Below are 18,285 nucleotides of genomic sequence, written 5' to 3' on the forward strand. Positions count from 1 at the left end.
TCTTTAACATCGTCCTTAGCTCTGGCATCTTCCCCAATATTTGGAACCAAGGACTGATCACCCCAATCCACAAAAGTGGAGACAAATTCGACCCCAATAACTACCGTGGAATATGCCTTGGTAAAATATAACCTTGGTAAAATACTCTGCATTATCATTAATAGCAGACTTGTACATTTCCTCAATGAACACAATGTTCTGAGCAAATGTCAAATTGGCTTTTTACCAAATTACCGTACAACAGACCATGTATTCACCCTACACACCCTAATTGACAACCAAACAAACCAAAACAAAGGCAAAGTCTTCTCATGCTTTGTTGATTTCAAAAAAGCCTTCGACTCAATTTGGCATGAGGGTCTGCTATACAAATTGATGGAAAGTGGTGTTGGGGGTAAAACATACGACATTATAAAATCCATGTACACAAACAACAAGTGTGCGGTTAAAATTGGCAAAAAACACACACATTTCTTCACACACTGTCGTGGGGTGAGACAGGGATGCAGCTTAAGCCCCACCCTCTTCAACATATATATCAACGAATTGGCGCGGGCACTAGAACAGTCTGCAGCACCCGGTCTCACCCTACTAGAATCCGAAGTCAAATGTCTACTGTTTGCTGATGATCTGGTGCTTCTGTCACCAACCAAGGAGGGCCTACAGCAGCACCTAGTTCTTCTGCACAGATTTTGTCAGACCTGGGCCCTGATAGTAAATCTCAGTAAGACCAAATTAATGGTGTTCCATAAAAGGTCCAGTCGCCAGGACCACAAATTCCATCTAGACACCGTTGCCCTAGAGCACACAAAAAACTATACATACCTCGGCCTAAACATCAGCACCACAGGTAACTTCCACAAAGCTGTGAACGATCTGAGAGACAAGGCAAGAAGGGCATTCTATGCCATCAAAAGGAACATAAATTTCAACATACCAATTAGGATCTGGCTAAAAATACTTGAATCAGTCATAGAGCCTGATTCATTGCCCTTTATGGTTGTGAGGTCTCAGTCATAGGCCGATACCCACTAATTATCAAAATCCAGAAAAGAGACGTTAAATTCTACAACCACCTAAAAGGAAGCGATTCCCAAACCTTCCATAACAAAGCCATCACCTACAGAGAGATGAACCTAGAGAAGAGTCCCCTAAGCAAGCTGGTCCTAGGGCTCTGTTCACAAACACAAACACACCCCACAGAGCCCCAGGACAACAGCACAAGTAGACCCAAACAAATCATGAGAAAACAAAAAGATAATTACTTGACACATTGGAAAGAATTAACAAAAAAACAGAGCAAACTAGAATGCTATTTGGCCCTAAACAGAGAGTACACAGTGGCAGAATACCTGACCACTGTGACTGACCCAAACTTAAGGAAAGCTTTGACTATGTACAGACTCAGTGATCATATTGAGAAAGGCCGCCGCAGGCAGACCTGGCTCTCAAGAGAAGACAGGCTATGTGCACACTGCCCACAAAATGAGGTGGAAACTGAGCTGCACTTCCTAACCTCCTGCCCAATGTATGACCATATTAGAGACACATATTTCCCTCAGATCACACAGATCCACAAAGAATTCGAAAACAAATCCAATTTTGATAAACTCCCATATCTACTGGGTGAAATTCCACAGTGTGCCATCACAGCAGCAAGATTTGTGACCTGTTGCCACAAGAAAAGGGCAACCAGTGAAGAACAAACACCATTGTAAATACAACCCATATTTATGCTTATTTATTTTAACTTGTGTGCTTTAACCATTTGTACATTGTTACAACACTGTATATATATAATATGACATTTGTAATGTCTTTATTGTTTTGAAACTTCTGTATGTGTAATGTTTACTGTTAATTTGTATTGTTTGTTTCACTTTTGTGTATTGTCTACCTCACTTGCTTTGGCAATGTTAACACGTTTCCCATGCCAATAAAGCCCCTTGAATTGAATTGAATTGAGAGAGAGTGAGAGAGAGAGAGAGAGAGAGAGAGAGAGAGGGGTAGAGAGTGAGAGAGAAAGAGAGAGAGGGGGGTAGAGAGAGAGGTAGAGAGAGAGAGGGGTAGAGAGAGGTAGAGAGAGAGAGGGGTAGAGAGAGAGAGAGAGAGGATGGGGGGCTGAGGGGAGGTGGGAGGTGTAGGATGGCAGTAAATTGAGACAGGCCCACTCTCTGTTATTCTAGAGAGGCTCTTTGTGTTGTGCTGATATCCCTGACATGATATTGTAGCAAAATAACACAACTGATGGCTGTAATTAAAGCCTGTATTAGAGCTGAGAGAGGGACAGATAAACTCCACAGAGAGACACACATTTCTTTCCACAGGGCTGTGGGGTGAGACAGGGATGCAGCTTAAGCATATACACTGCTCAAAAAAATAAAGGGAACACTTAAACAACACAATGTAACTCCAAGTCAATCACACTTCTGTGAAATCAAACTGTCCACTTAGGAAGCAACACTGATTGACAATAAATTTCACATGCTGTTGTGCAAATGGAATAGACAAAGGTGGAAATTACAGGCAAGTAGCAAGACACCCCCTGCACTACCTGAGCCACTTGTGTGGGTTGTAGACTCCGTCTCATGCTACCACTAGAGTGAGAGCACCGCCAGCATTCAAAAGTGACCAAAACATCAGCCAGGAAGCATAGGAACTGAGAAGTGGTCTGTGGTCACCACCTGCAGAATCACTCCTTTTTTGGGGGTGTCATGCTAATTGCCTATAATTTCCACCTTTTGTCTATTCCATTTGCACAACAGCATGTGAAATTTATTGTCAATCAGTGTTGCTTCCTAAGTGGACAGTTTGATTTCACAGAAGTGTGATTGACTTGGAGTTACATTGTGTTGTTTAAGTGTTCCCTTAATTTTTTTGAGCAGTGTATATCAACGAATTGGCGAGGGCATTAGAACAGTCTGCAGCACCCGGCCTCACCCTACTAGAATCTGAAGTCAAATGCATACTGTTTGCTGATGATCTGGTGCTTTTGTCCCCAACCAAGGAGGGCCTACAGCAGCACCTAGATCTTCTGCACAGATTCTGCCAGACCTGGGCCCTGACAGTAAATCTCAGTAAGACAAAAATAATGGTGTTCCAAAAAAGGTCCAGTTGCCAGGACCACAAATACAAATTCCATCTAGACACCGTTGTCCTAGAGCACACAAAAAAAATATACATACCTCGGCCGAAACATCAGCACCACAGGTAACTTCCATGCCATCATAAGGAACATAAAATCAACATACCAATTAGGATCTGGCTAAAAATACTTACATCTGTTATAGAACCCATTGCCCTTTATGGTTGTGAGGTCTGGGATACGCTCACCAACCAAGATTTCACAAAATGGGACAAACACCGAATTGAGACTCTTCATGCAGAATTCTGCAAAAAATATCCTCAGTGTACAAAGTAAAACACCAAATAATGCATGCAGAGCAGAATTATGCCGATACCTGCTAATTATCAAAATCCAGAAAAGAGCCGTTAACTTCTACAACCACCTAAAAGGAGGCGATTCCCAAACCTTCTATAACAAAGCCATCACCTACAGAGAGATGAACCTGGAGAAGAGCAAGCTTGTTCTGGGGCTCTGTTCACAAACACACTCCACAGAGCCCCAGGACAGCAACACAATTAGACCCAACTAAACCCTGAAAAAACAAAAAGATAATTACTTGACACAACAAAGCAGAGCAAACTAGAATGCTATTTGGCCCTAAACAGAGAGTACACAGTGGCAGAATACCTGACCACTGTGACTGACCCAAACTTAAGGAAAGCTTTGACTATGTACAGACTCAGTGATCATATTGAGAAAGGCCGCCGCAGGCAGACCTGGCTCTCAAGAGAAGACAGGCTATGTGCACACTGCCCACAAAATGAGGTGGAAACTGAGCTGCACTTCCTAACCTCCTGCCCATGACCATATTAGAGACACATATTTCCCTCAGATTACACAGACCCACAAAGAATTCAAAAACAAACCCAATTTTGATAAACTCCCATATCTGTTGGGTGAAATACCACAGTGTTCAATCACAGCAGCAAGATTTGTGACCTGTTCCCACAAAAAAAGGGCAACCAGTGAAGAACAAACACCATTGTAAATACAACCAATATTTATTTATTTTGTATTTTGCACATCTTTACAACATGGTATATTGACATAATATGACATATGAAATGTGTTTATTCTTTTGGAATTGTAATGTTTACTGTACATAAAAATAAAATAAATCACTTTTGTTTATTATCTAGTTCACTTGCATAGGGAATGTTAACATGTGTTCCCATGCCAATAAAGGCCTTAAATTGAATTGAATTGAATTTCATTGAGAGGGAGAGAGAGAGAGAGAAAGAGAGACAGAGAGAGAGAAAGAGAGAAAGAGAGAAAGAGAGAGAGAGAGAGTAAGACAGAGCAAGACAAAGTGAGAGGATTGTCCACAGATTTAGCTGTCCAAACAGGACACACACAGACTTTGAAAGTAGACATCCTCTCATGCTTCTCTATGAACTTTACATGACATGATGTGTGTAGCGGATGTGCACAATTATCACCATTAAAGTTAGGTGAAATAAAGTTATACTGTGCAGAGTGGAGTTCTTACATCACATCGTTACTGTTGCCATTTAGCGCCATGACATCACCCTGTCATTGAGAAGGACTGTTCCATGTTGTCATTTACTGTAGGATCTCCTATTGTTCACGGCATCATTTACCAGACGTAATCTTCCTATAAGGAGAATGAAACAGATGAGGAACCCAAATTCTTCCCCAAGATAACCCCCCCTTCCCTCCTCCTTTCTCTTCTTAAAAACAGGCTGTATGGAGGCGAGAGATAACTCTGACTTTGTTTTCTGGGCTCGGGGTGGGGTTTGGGGTGGGGCTCGGGGTGGGGTTTCAGGTGGGGTTTGGGGTGGGGTATGTGGGGTGGGGCTCGGGGTGGGGTTTGGGGTGGGGCTCGGGGTGGGGCTCGGGGTGGGGTTTGGGGTGTGGCTCGGGGTGGGGCTCGGGGTGGGGTTTGGGGTGTGGCTCGGGGTGGGGCTCGGGGTGGGGTTTGGGGTGGAAAGAGGAAAAGGGTAGAAGGGGGTGTAACGATAAATCATATCACAAACATCATATAGTTCTCTTCCCCTCGGACTCATCTAGTTACTGAGGTGTATATAAGAACAGATATATAGTCAATACTGCTGGGAACTGGAAATGGCCTGAATTTACTGTTGTGGGTCCCATTCCACCTTAAAGCATATTTCCTTTATTCTTTTGCATATACATTTGAGACAATAAAATGGAGTATAGTGCATGTATATTTGGATGTGATTTATTTCTTTAATTATCAGAGTGCTGTGTGTCTACAGGATGCCCATGGGCTTATAACACACTGTATTCACCAATTGATATGTCCGAATATATAATAAAATGACTTCAAATCATTAGCTAGGTATCATTTGACTACTGAAGGCAGCCTGTTCAGACAAGTCCCATTTGATGAGCCCAGCTAGTTGAAGCAGCATTGTGGAAAGTTAGCTCAGTGCCAACAAAGATAACCTGGAAAGCTTCCCGATCGATGATATTTTCCCTCTCATTCCATCCCCACACCAACTGTCTGTTCATCTGTTTCTCTTAAATGAAAGGTGCATTAAAATGTGCGCCAAACTCTCTGAAGACCTCCGCACTTAATTAAAACAGAACAGACAGGCTGCGTCGCAAATGGAACCCTATAGTGCACTACTTTGGACTAGGAGCCTGTATAGGGAATAGGATGCCATTTAACACACAGAAAATGTTTGCTACTTTTTTTTACCCAGAATAGATGTGGAAATATTTTCTCAAATGGAATGCCAACACTACTGATCAAGAATGAGCACCCCCCCCCCCCCCCCCCCCCCCCCCCTTTGTGAGAGTGAAGCCTACAAATTGTGTGAAATAAAATATGGCATTGTGCATTAGAATGGAATCCATAAGAGAAGAAGCGCTTCGGGAAACAGTGGAGGTGCCTTTGTTGGAGTCGACGCCGTACAAGGAGGACAGACTCTGGCCTATATGAGCCATCAAACACATGCCTACAGATGTAGGATAGTCATTTGATCACCCTGTTGCAGGATAACGTTCCTGCAGTGCAGGACAAAATAGTAGTGCAGTTGAGGTTTAAAAAGGCTTCTGAAGTTTCTAATTTCCACTTTGATATTTAAACACCTACAAAACACCTACAAAACAAATTCCATTAATTATAATCCACATAATAATTCCCATTTCCTGTTGCTGCAGGATTGTTTTTCTGCTGTAGCAAACTGTCTCAAATGAAGATCCTACATCTGTACATCTAGACATACACCATTGTTTAGATGTGACTTTTAAAGGGGAAAGGAGGACGAGTATGCATTAGCTGCAGTAGAACTTGGCTCTCTGTACTATACATTCAATCTTAGTCTGTATAGAATATGAATGATTTATCCTGCAACTATTCAACTGGGAATGTCCTTGATATTTACATTTTATCATCAAGGTCATCCGACAAGGCTTCAGAGTAATGTAAAATGTTACACTTATTCCTCACTAGCCCTCTCGGACGAAGTTGAAAAAAGCTAAGGATTTGATTTGATTGGAAGAGGTGTTTTTCTACTATGGAAAAAGCAAACACATTGTCCATGGTTGATTAACATGCCCTTTGTACTTATGATGTAGCATAAACTGTAAGATACTAAGATAAGTGATGACTGTGCAAAGGGCCTGACAAAGAAGAATGTCTGGTTAAGGCTGAGGCTGCGTACCAAACAGTGCTAACAAAATACTGCACTATGAAGGGAATAGGGTGTCCTTTGGGACAATCTTAACAGTACCTAGTGTCTAACCTCATTGTGAAAGATCATGGAGATGTGAGTTCTCCCAGAAGATTCAACGAGGTACTCACTTCACACAATGGCTCCAATGTTTACAACAGACAAGTTAGTTTCCTTCCAACAATTATGAGGGAAATTCAATCTCCGGAAATGTTTGTTTTCTTGTCCATTAGACCAAACAATTACACAATCCCCGAAGGTTTACAAAAACATTTGTCTTCAAGGGACAATTTAGAAAATTAATATCCACGCTTCACCCAGACAATGCAATTACATTTTTTCCCCCTTTTTCCCATTCATGGTCACTATTTGCTAGGAGATGAACGCATGTTTAAGTGTTGTGTTCGTTCAATGTCTACATCCCTCCTTTATAATAAGTAATAAATTGCAATTGCAACTTCGTTGGTCGTGACCAGATTGAGGCTGGGTTTTTTTTGTCTTATTTTTCAGTTTATGTCTTTCATTTGCTGTAGGGGTTATTTAGCATTATAAACTGGGTGTTTCGTGCCATGAATGCTGATTGGCTGACAGCCAATTGTGTGACAAAACATTTATTTTTCTGCTATAATTAAGTTGGTAACCAGTTTATAATAGCAATAAGGCACTTCTGGGGTTTGTGATATATGGCCAATATACCACGGCTAAGGGCTGTGTCCAGGCACTCCGCATTGCGTCGTGCATAAGAACATCCCTTAGCCGTGGTACATTGGCCATATACCACATCCCCTCGGGCCTTATTGCTTAATTATAGCCAGTTGAATGCATTAGATTCTTTGACCACCTCAGTAAAAGCTATTGGTGGTGGGTTGACTAAATAGGTTATAGTGGTTTCTGAACATTGTACCCAGTTCAATGCGTTTGATTATTGGATCATTTTGGTAAAAGCTACACAATAGACTGGTGGTGGGTTGATATGAAATAATTGTGTCTTACTACAGTACTGACAGTAGCTAGCCGTCTGCTACCTTTCAGTTATTTACTTAAAACTTTAGTAGAAAAGAGCTCTCTGAGAATTCCTTTTTCCTTGGCTTTGCCTTGTATTTTCTGAAAGGATTCTCTTGAGATAAATGACCACTCCAGTGCAGAGGATGACAGCCTACACAAAGATGATATTGAATTGATTTCTGAAATGTTTCAGAACTGACATTTTTATGTATACGCCAAGAAATGAATCATAAAAAATTGATTAAAAACCCCTTGAATGGCTGACACAGGAATATTATTTGTGATGATTAACTTGACTCAGTCATTACAGAGGGAGTCAAGTCAGAGTGCCTCAGACAAAATTGCTTTTTCGTTCCCATTGAATTTCCCAGGTATTTATTTAAAAAAATTCCCGACTTTAGAATTCACAATGATATTTTTCCTTATTGCAGCACATAGCACGATGGACCTATTGACAGTACAGCAATACACAGATATGCATACTGTTATTCTGAAAACATGGTAACAAATGATCTGCTGTATTTCATGTACATTTACTGTTTTCAGATATCTGTAAGCTCATGTTACTGTTATGCACTAGAGTCTTTAAACATGAGAAGCATATAGGTAGGGTGTAATTGGGGACTGTAGGTGGAGTGTGGGGTTATAGGGAGATGTACCCTTTATCATTGTCATAACAACCATCCCTGGGGTGGGGGTTGAGGGGCACCATTTCCTCATTAAATAATTGACTGTTCTCAAAATGACCTCTCCCCTACACTTCAGATGGTCTAAAATCCTACAGTGCTCATGGCTAACCTACCTACACGCTACATCAATCCTACAATGCTCATGGCTAACCTACCTACACGCTACATCAATCCTACAGTGCTCATGGCTAACCTACCTACACGCTACATCAATCCTACAGTGCTCATGGCTAACCTACCTACACGCTACATCAATCCTACAGTGCTCATGGCTAACCTACCTACACGCTACATCAATCCTACAGTGCTCATGGCTAACCTACCTACACGCTACATCAATCCTACAGTGCTCATGGCTGTACATACAATCTCACATCATCTCCCTCTGTTTATCCTTCCAGAGCTATTCCGGACAGGGAGGAGGAGGAGGTGGTGGGAACGGTGCGGGGGACGAGGACTACGAGATCCCCCCCATCACCCCTCCTAACCACGCCGAGCCCTCCCTGCTCCACCTGATGGACCCCGAGTCGGGCTACCTGTGCCACTCCCTAGGGGCCCACCACAACGGCCTGCTCAACCCCTACTCCTACCAGGAGCTGCCCGCCCTCATGATGTCCAATATGCTGGCCCAAGACGGCCACCTGCCCTCCAGCCACCTGCCCTCGGTGAGTCCCCCACAAGCGGTTTGCTTTGATACCACACCTGGGTTGAAATACTATTCGAAATCATTTCAAATACTTAATCTGTGCTCGATTTAGTTTTCCTGCCGCAATGGAGCTACTAGACCAGTTCTAAAAATGACTGGTCCGCCCACCTGGCAGACCAGGCAGCCTTAAGCAAACACTCAAAGTATTGCAAGTAGTCGGTCTGATACTGATTCACCCACTCCATCATTTGGTGGTACCAACGACTGGTGGTCAGAGAGTTGTGTTCCTTGTCTCTTGCCTGAGGAGACTAGTACGCCTAAAATCGTTTTCAGTTTGAAACAGACACAGTTTTGAAACAATTGTCTCAAAATGGGCATTTCTGCAAATAGTTTGGATGAGAAGAACATAGATGGCTCTAGAGAAAGCATATCGGGTTTTTTTTGGTCTAGACTGCCTACTCTTCTGCTTTGTAACGTTTTGAATAGCCAAATTTTACATTAACAACACAGGCTATGTACATCATGTCTCTGTTGGTTTCATATGACATGAAATATCAAGAACAAGGTCAAGTAAGGGATTGCCCTGTCAGCTCTGAAACACAAAGGTTTGTGGGTATATCCAGCAGTGTCAAACATCCAATATGAATACACTGATTGCTATAATGTATGAATATAGCCTCACTCAGCCTTTTTACACAAACTGCTTCAGTGTGCCACAAATTGTCATCCTTAGCCATAATTGTATTCATGAGAAAAGGCAGGAAATCGACATTGTTTCCATGTGTCTGGAATGAGATCATTCTCTATAAAACAGTCAAATGCATCCCAAATGGCACCCTATTCTCTGCAAGGTGCACTACTTTTGACAAGGGCTCATAGGGCTCTGGTTGAAAGTAGTGCACTATGTAGGGAATAGGGTGCATTTTGGGAAATATTTAACATCTACTGTATACACCATCAGTATAATGAAACTGTCTATATAGAGAGTAGAGACACTTTTATGTACCTGGTCAGAGAAACAAAGTGTAATTTTAACTGAACAAATTAAGTCTACTTTTTTACACAGAAACTGTATAGAGACTGAGAGTTCAAGGTATTAACTTAGGACCAGCATATCTGATTGTATACTTGGTCATACTGTGTCATCAATACACACAATTATGGCTTTGGAAATGGCATCCGCACAAAAACAAATATCAGCTTTTTTATTACTATGAAAAGTATTATCCAGACAGTAAATATGGATATTTGATATTTCACAAAATAACTATGGTTTCCTTTGAATTATGGTGTCTTTTGAGAGTCTAATGTAGCCATATAGAGGACATGGAGGTATTTCCGTGGCAACACTACACTAAACAGGATGAGACCTTCAAGCGTTCAAGAGTTTAAGTGTCTTTGGGTTTTTGAAATATACAGAGACAGCATCCATACATTGTGTACCTGATAACATCATGATTGTATGTCATGTATATGTTTGCCACAAATACATGATACACACAAGATTGTATACGTGGAGATATGTATAAATACTCATGTACACAGTATTGTTTCGAGGGCAAGGAGTGTGTTTGAATGTGATTCATCACTATACTCATGTGACTTCACATCTGTATACTATATATTAGTGTTGGTGTATATAGTTGTGTATATATTAGTGATGGTATATATAGTTGTATATATTGGTGTATATATTACTGATGGTGTATATAGTTCTATATGTTGGTGTATATATTACTGATGGTATATATAGTTGTATATATTGGTGTATATATTAGTGTTGGTGTATATAGTTGGTTTATATATTGGTGTATATATTACTGATGGTGTATATAGTTCTATATGTTAGTGTATATATTAGTGTTGGTGTATATAGTTGGTTTAAGTATAGGTGTATATAATACTGATGGTGTATATAGTTATATATGTTGGTGAATATATTACTGATGGTGTATATAGTTCTATATGTTGGTGTATATATTACTGATGGTGTATATAGTTCTATATGTTGGTGTATATATTACTGATGGTATATATAGTTGTATATATTGGTTTATATATTAGTGTTGGTGTATATAGTTGGTTTATGTATTGGTGTATATATTACTGATGGTGTATATAGTTCTATATGTTGGTGTATATATTAGTGTTGGTGTATATAGTTGGTTTATGTATTGGTGTATATAATACTGATGGTGTATATAGTTGTGTATATATTGGTGTATATATTAGTGTTGGTGTATATTTGCATATATTGATGTATATATTAGTGTTCAAATCAAATCAGAATCAAATCAAATTTTGTTTGTCACATACACATGTTTAGCACATGCTATTGTGGGTGTAGCAAAACGCTTGTGTTTCTAGCTCCAACGGGGCAGTAATATCTAACAAGTAATATATAACAATAGACACAATCTAAAGTAAAGGAATAGAATTAAGAGTATATACATTTTTTGACAAGCAATGTCATAGCGGCATAGATTAAGATACAGTAGAATAAGGTAGATTACAGTATATACATATGAGAGGTATATGGGGGTGACACTCTAGACCCAAACTGTCATAGACCTATATCCATCCTGCCCTGCCTTTCCAAAGTCTTCGAAAACCAAGTTAACAAACAGATCACTGACCATTTCGAATCCCACCGTACCTTTTCCGCTGTGCTCAAGGTACTAAACGATATCATATCCGCCATCGATAAAAGACAGCCGTCTTCATCGACCTGGCCAAGGCTTTCGACCCTGTCAATCACTGTATTCTTATCGGCAGACTCAACAGCCTTGGTTTCTCAAATGACCGCCTCGCCTGGTTCACCAACTACTTCTTGGATAGAGTTCAGTGTGTCAAATCGGAGGGCCTGTTGTCCGGACCTCTGGTAGTCTCTATGGGGGTGCCACAGGGTTCAATTCTCGGGCCGACTCTTTTCTCTGTATATATCAATGATGTCGCTCTTGCTGCGGGTGATTCCTTGATCCACCTCTACTCAGACGACATCATTCTGTATACATCTGGCCCTTCTTTGGACACATTGTTAACAAACCTCCAAACTAGCTTCAAGGCCATACAACACTGCTTCCATGGCCTCCAACTGCTCTTAAATGCTAGTAAAACTAAATGCATGCTCTTCAACCGATCACTGCCCGCACCAGCCCGCCCGACTAGCATCACTATTCTGATTCTGACTTAGAATATGTGGACAACTACAAATACCTAGGTGTCTGGCTAGACTGTAAACTCTCCTTCCGCACTCATATTAAGCATCTCCAATCCAAAATTAAATCTAGAATCGGCTTCCTATTTTTAAAGTCTCCTTCATTCACGCTGCCAAACATACCCTCGTAAAACTGACTATCCTACCGATCCTCGACTTCGGCGATGTCATTTACAAAATAGCCTCCAACACTCTACTCAGCAAACTGGATGCAGTCTATCACAGTGCCATCCATTTTGTCACCAATGCCCCATTTACCACCCACCACTGCGACCTGTATGCTCTCGTCGGCTGGCCCTCGCTACATATTCGTCGCCAGACCCACTGGCTCCAGGTCATCTATAAGTCTTTTCTAGGTAAAGCTCCGCCTTATGTCAGCTCACTGGTCACCATAACAACACCCACCCGTAGCACGCGCTCCAGCAGGTATATTTCACTGGTCATCCCCAAAGCCAACACCGCCTTTCCTTACAGTTCTCTGCTGCCAATGACTGGAACGAATTGCAAAAATAGCTGAAGTTGGAGACTTATATCTCCCTCACTAACTTTAAGCATCAGCTATCTGAGCAGCTCACCGATCACTGCAGCTGTACACAGCCCATCTGTAAATAACCCATCCAACTACCTACCTCATCCCCATATTGTTTTTATTAACTTTTTTTGCTCTTTTGCACACCAGTATTTCTACTTGCACATCCTCATCTGCACATCTATCACTCCAGTGTTAATTTGCAAAATTGTAATTACTTTGCTACCCATGGCATATTTATTGCCTTACCTCCTTACTCCATTTGCACACACTGTATATAGATTTTTCTGTTATTGATTGTACTTTTGTTTATGCCATGTAACTCTATGTTGATGTTTTTTGTCGCACTGCTTTGCTTTATCTTGACCAGGTCGCAGTTGTAAATGAGAACTTGTTCTCAACTGGCCTACCTGGTCAAATAAAGTTGAAATATATATATATATTTTTTAAATGAGTAATGCAAAATATGTAAACATTATTAATATCAAGTTTCAGGTATGACCCAGATGCAGACAGTGTTGAAGAATCAAACGTTTATTACTAAAACAGGGGCAGGCAAATGGCAGGCAAATGACAGGTCAAAGTCAGGCAGGGATCAATAATCCAGAGAGGGTGCAAAGGGTCCAGAACAGCAGGCAGTCTCAGGGTCAGGGCAGGCAGGGGTCAATAATCCAGTAAGGTGGGGTAAGGTACAGAACGGCAGGCAGTCTCAGGGTCAGGGCAGGCAGGGGTCAATAATCCAGTAAGGTGGGGTAAGGTACAGAACGGCAGGCAGTCTCAGGGTCAGGGAAGGCAGGGGTCAATAATCCAGTAAGGTGGGGTAAGGTACAGAACGGCAGGCAGGCTCAGGGTCAGGGCAGGCAGGGGTCAATAATCCAGTAAGGTGGGGTAAGGTACAGAACGGCAGGCAGGCTCAGGGTCAGGGCAGGCAGGGGTCAATAATCCAGTAAGGTGGGGTAAGGTACAGAACGGCAGGCAGGCTCAGGGTCAGGGCAGGCAGGGGTCAATAATCCAGTAAGGTGGGGTAAGGTACAGAACGGCAGGCAGGCTCAGGGTCAGGGCAGGCAGGGGTCAATAATCCAGTAAGGTGGGGTAAGGTACAGAACGGCAGGCAGTCTCAGGGTCAGGGCAGGCAGGGGTCAATAATCCAGTAAGGTGGGGTAAGGTACAGAACGGCAGGCAGGCTCAGGGTCAGGGCAGGCAGGGGTCAATAATCCAGTAAGGTGGGGTAAGGTACAGAACGGCAGGCAGGCTCAGGGTCAGGGCAGGCATAACGGTCAAAACCGGGAAGGACTAGAAAACAGGAGCAAGAAACAGGCATGAGCAGGGGAACGAACTCTAGTAGGCTTCATGAAGAAAATGAACTGGCAACAGACAAACAGAGAACACAGGTATAAAGACACAGGGGATAATGGGGAAGATTGACGACACCTGGAGGGGGTGGAGACAAGCATAAAGACGTGAAACAGATCAGGGTGTGACAATTAAAGTGACTAGTGTTACAATTATTATAGAGGCCAGTGATTTCAAGTCTATGTATATAGGGCAGCAGCCTCGAATGTGCTAGTAATGGCTATTTAACAGTCTGATGGCCTTGAGGTAGAAGCTGTTTTTCAGTCTCTCGGTCCCAGCTTTGATGCACCTGTACTGACCTTGCCTTCTGGATGATAGCGGGGTAAATAGGCAGTGGCTCGGGTGGTTGTTGTCCTTTTGGCCTCCCTGTGACATCGGCTGCTGTAGGTGTCCTGGAGAGCAGGTAGTATGCCCCCGGTGATGCATTGGGCAGACTGCACCACCCTCTGGAGAGCCCTGCGGTTGCAGGCAGTGCAGTTTCTGTACCAGACGGTGATATGGCCCGACAGGATGCTCTCAATTGTGCATCTGTAAAAGTTTGTGAGGGTTTTAGGTGCCAAGCCAAATTTCTTCAGCCTCCCTAAGGTTGAAGAGGCGCTGTTGCGCCTTCTTCACCACACTGTCTGTGTGGGTGGACCATTTCAGTTTGTCAGTGATGTGTACGCTGAGGAACTTGAAGCTTTCCACCTTCTCCACTGCGGTCCTGACGATGTGGATAGGGGTGTGTTCCCTCTGCTGTTTCCTGAAGTCCACGATCAGCTCCTTTGTTTTGTTGACGTTGGGTGAGAGGTTATTTTCCTGGCACCACACTCCCAGGGCCCTCACCTCCTCCCTTTAGGCTGTCTCGTCATTGTTGGTTATCAGGCCTACTACTGTTGATTTATATAGTTGGTGTACATATTGGCATATATATCAGAGCTGCTGTATCGGTGTGTATGTTGTTGTATATATTGGTTTATTGCTGTATTGCTGTATACAGTGCCAGTCAAAAGTTTGGACACACCTACTCATTCCACGTTTTTTCTTTATTTTTACTATTTTCTACATTGTAGAACAATAGTGAAGACATCAAGAGTATGAAATAACACATATGGAATCATGTAGTTACCAAAAAAGTGTTAAACAAATTAAAAAATATATTTTATATTTGAGATTCTTCAAAGTAGCCACCCTTTGCCCTGATGATAGCTTTGTAGACACCCTTTGCCCTGATGATAACTTTTAGCATCCTCTCAACCAGCTTCATGAGGTAGTCTGGAATGCATTTCAATTAACAGGTGTGCCTTCTTAATGCGTTTGAGCCAAACAGTTGTGTTGTGACAAGGTAGGGGTGCTATACAGATATACATTTGGTAAAAGACCAAGTCCATATTATAGCAAGAACAGCTAGCTCAAATAAGCAAAGATAAACAACAGTCCATCATTACATTAAGACATGAAGGTCAGACAATTTCATAGTCGAAATTCTGCAAAGAAACCACTACTGAAGGACATCAATAAAAAGAAGAGACTTGCTTGGGCCAAGAAACACGAGCAATGGACATTAGATCGGTGGTAATCTGTCCTTTGGTCTGATGAGTCCAAATTTTAGATTTTTGGTTCCAACCGCAGTCTTTGTAAGACGCAGAGTAGGTGAACGGATCATCTCCGCATGTGTGGTTCCCACCGTGAAGCATGGAGGTGGAGGAGGTGTGATGGTGTGGGGGTGCTTTCCTGGTGACAGTGTCTGTGATTTATTTAGAATTCAAGACACACTTAGGCCATCATTGTAAATAAGAATTTGTTCTTTAACTGACTTCCTTAGTTAAATAAAGGTTAAATAAAAAATGTAAAAATTTAAACAGCATGGCTACCACAACATTCTGCAACGATATGCCATCCCATCTGGTTTGCGCTTAGTGGGACTATCAATTGATTTTCAACAGGACAATGACCAAACACACCTCAAAGCTGTGTAAAGGCTATTTGACCAATAAGAAGAGTGATGGAGTGCTGCATCTGATAACCTGGCCTCCACAATCACCCGACCTCAACCCAATTGAGATGGTTTGGAATGAGTTGGACCGCAGAGTGAAGGAAAAGCAGCCAACAAGTGCGCAGCATATGTGGGAACTCCTTCAATACTATTGGAAAAGCATTCCAGGTGAAGCTGGTTGAGAGAATGCCAAGAGTGTGCAAAGCTGTCATCAAGGCAAAGGGTGGCTACTTTGAAGACTCTAAAATCTAAAATATATTTTGTTTAACACTTTTTTGGTTACTACATTATTCCATGTGTGTTATTTCATAGTTTTGATGTCTTCAATTATTCTACATTGTAGAAAATAGTAAAGATAAAGAAAAACCCTTGAATGAGTAGGTGTGTCTAAGCTTTTGACTGGTACTGTATGTGTTTGTATCATGTTGTGTTGGAACACGGCTCAATGTGTTGTTGTGGCCTCTTCTTCTACTTCTTCCTCTCCATAAACAATATCTCTGCTCCTGAAATGGATCTAGTACATCTGGAGGTCAGGCCTTACATTCAGTCTTGAGCACATTGAAAATCCATTAGGTTTCATCTTTCCTGCATCAGCCATTCTATTGTGGCGCTGCAGTGAGATCTGTTTTCATCAGAAAGATTCAATACGTGAGCTGGACAATGAAAAGAGTGCAATGGGGATGGCTGGAGCGAGAAAGAGAGAAAGGGAAGGAGGAGAGAGAGAGAGAGAGAGAGAGAGAGAGAGAGAGAGAGAGAGAGAGAGAGAGAGAGAGAGACACAGAGACACAGAGACACAGAGAGACAGAGAGACAGAGAGACTGAGAGACACAGAGACACAGAGACAGAGAGACAGAGAGACAGAGACAGATATATTGCTGAAAGGGAAAGTAGCTTTCATTCTAAATGGACATTTATCTTCAATTTTCAGCACATTTGTTAAGGACTTGAGTGTTAGATGTTTAAGAAATTATGCAGTTCAGGAAAAGAGGTTCACATATTTGGCCCTTACATAAATACTGAAAGACTTATGGGCTTCAAACCAAGCCATTCCAAATTCAGTAAACTAGCAGAACACCAGAAGTAATAAGTAGTTCGAAGGCAGAACATAACTTGGGTGTATAGGACAATACTTTGCATATACTGTAGCTTAGTATGTTATCTTATATTATATTCATATGTTATATGTATTATCTTAGCTCCCAGTGTTAAACGTTTCAGGCCCAGCTGCCTTATGGGATATATGGCATTTAGTGCGGAGGACCAGTGGATGGTGCTGGTGTGAATTAGCATGTATTCTCTGAAGCTAATGGTGTTGCTAGCTAGTGATGAACCTGCAAGTAAGCATTTCGTTGCACTGTGTTCTCCATGTATATCATGTGTATATGACAAATAAATGAACCTGAACTTGAAAACCTAATAAGCTAAAAGCTAATAATATTAGCTAAAATCTAACAAGAGTGGGCACATTCATTTATCAACTAAAGCTGATAGCCTCTTCTTTCTGAACACTCCCAGACCGCCCTGTGTGCTAAATGCTAATGCTAAATGCTAGCTTTGGGTGCATACCTACTGTACAGCTTTACATCATCCCTATACACCCACACCTCTTCTCCACAAACGTATTTCTTATGATTTCTGCTTCTTTTCAAAACTTTGCTCAGCCTCTTACCCTAACACACCTAAAAAAACGTGTCTATCCGCAAGCCACAAACACAGAGTGCTGAGAGACAATAAAGCGCTCCCTCTCATCTGCATAGGTAAAGTACTAACACTGCTGTTGTTGTTCTTCCTACAACAATTAGGCCTGAAACACATCCTTGACTGTACTTCCCTGATTTCGTTGAGAGGCATTTTCAATTCATAAGGGCCTAAACTGATGGTTATTGTGTTGCAGTCCCGAGCCCGTCCTGGACGAACCCGATATCTTTTAGAGAGCCCTTTCTCTGATGCACTTGGCAAGCCTTCCACTCTCTCTGTCAATGTGCTAACTGTCATAGCATCTTCCACAAGTTCCAAAACACATTAGACATTTAATATCCACGCTCAGGTTGCACTGAATTTATCCATACAGTTTAGGGAGAT

At 41.9% G+C, this 18,285-nt stretch overlaps 1 protein-coding gene across 5 annotated transcripts in view; it reads left to right on the forward strand.

Moving 5' to 3' along the window:
- The window catches only part of LOC129815687 (TOX high mobility group box family member 2-like), a 238,069-nt gene that overhangs the window by 165,959 nt on the left and 53,825 nt on the right, over window positions 1-18,285 (forward strand). For all 5 annotated transcript variants that reach the window (XM_055869715.1, XM_055869718.1, XM_055869714.1 and 2 more), the window contains one exon: window positions 8,885-9,148. In XM_055869715.1, coding sequence (XP_055725690.1) covers window positions 8,885-9,148 — 264 coding nt within the window. The remainder of the gene's footprint in view (window positions 1-8,884; window positions 9,149-18,285) is intronic.

The sequence above is a fragment of the Salvelinus fontinalis genome, chromosome 18, assembly GCF_029448725.1.
Source record: "Salvelinus fontinalis isolate EN_2023a chromosome 18, ASM2944872v1, whole genome shotgun sequence".
Taxonomy (NCBI): domain Eukaryota; kingdom Metazoa; phylum Chordata; class Actinopteri; order Salmoniformes; family Salmonidae; genus Salvelinus; species Salvelinus fontinalis.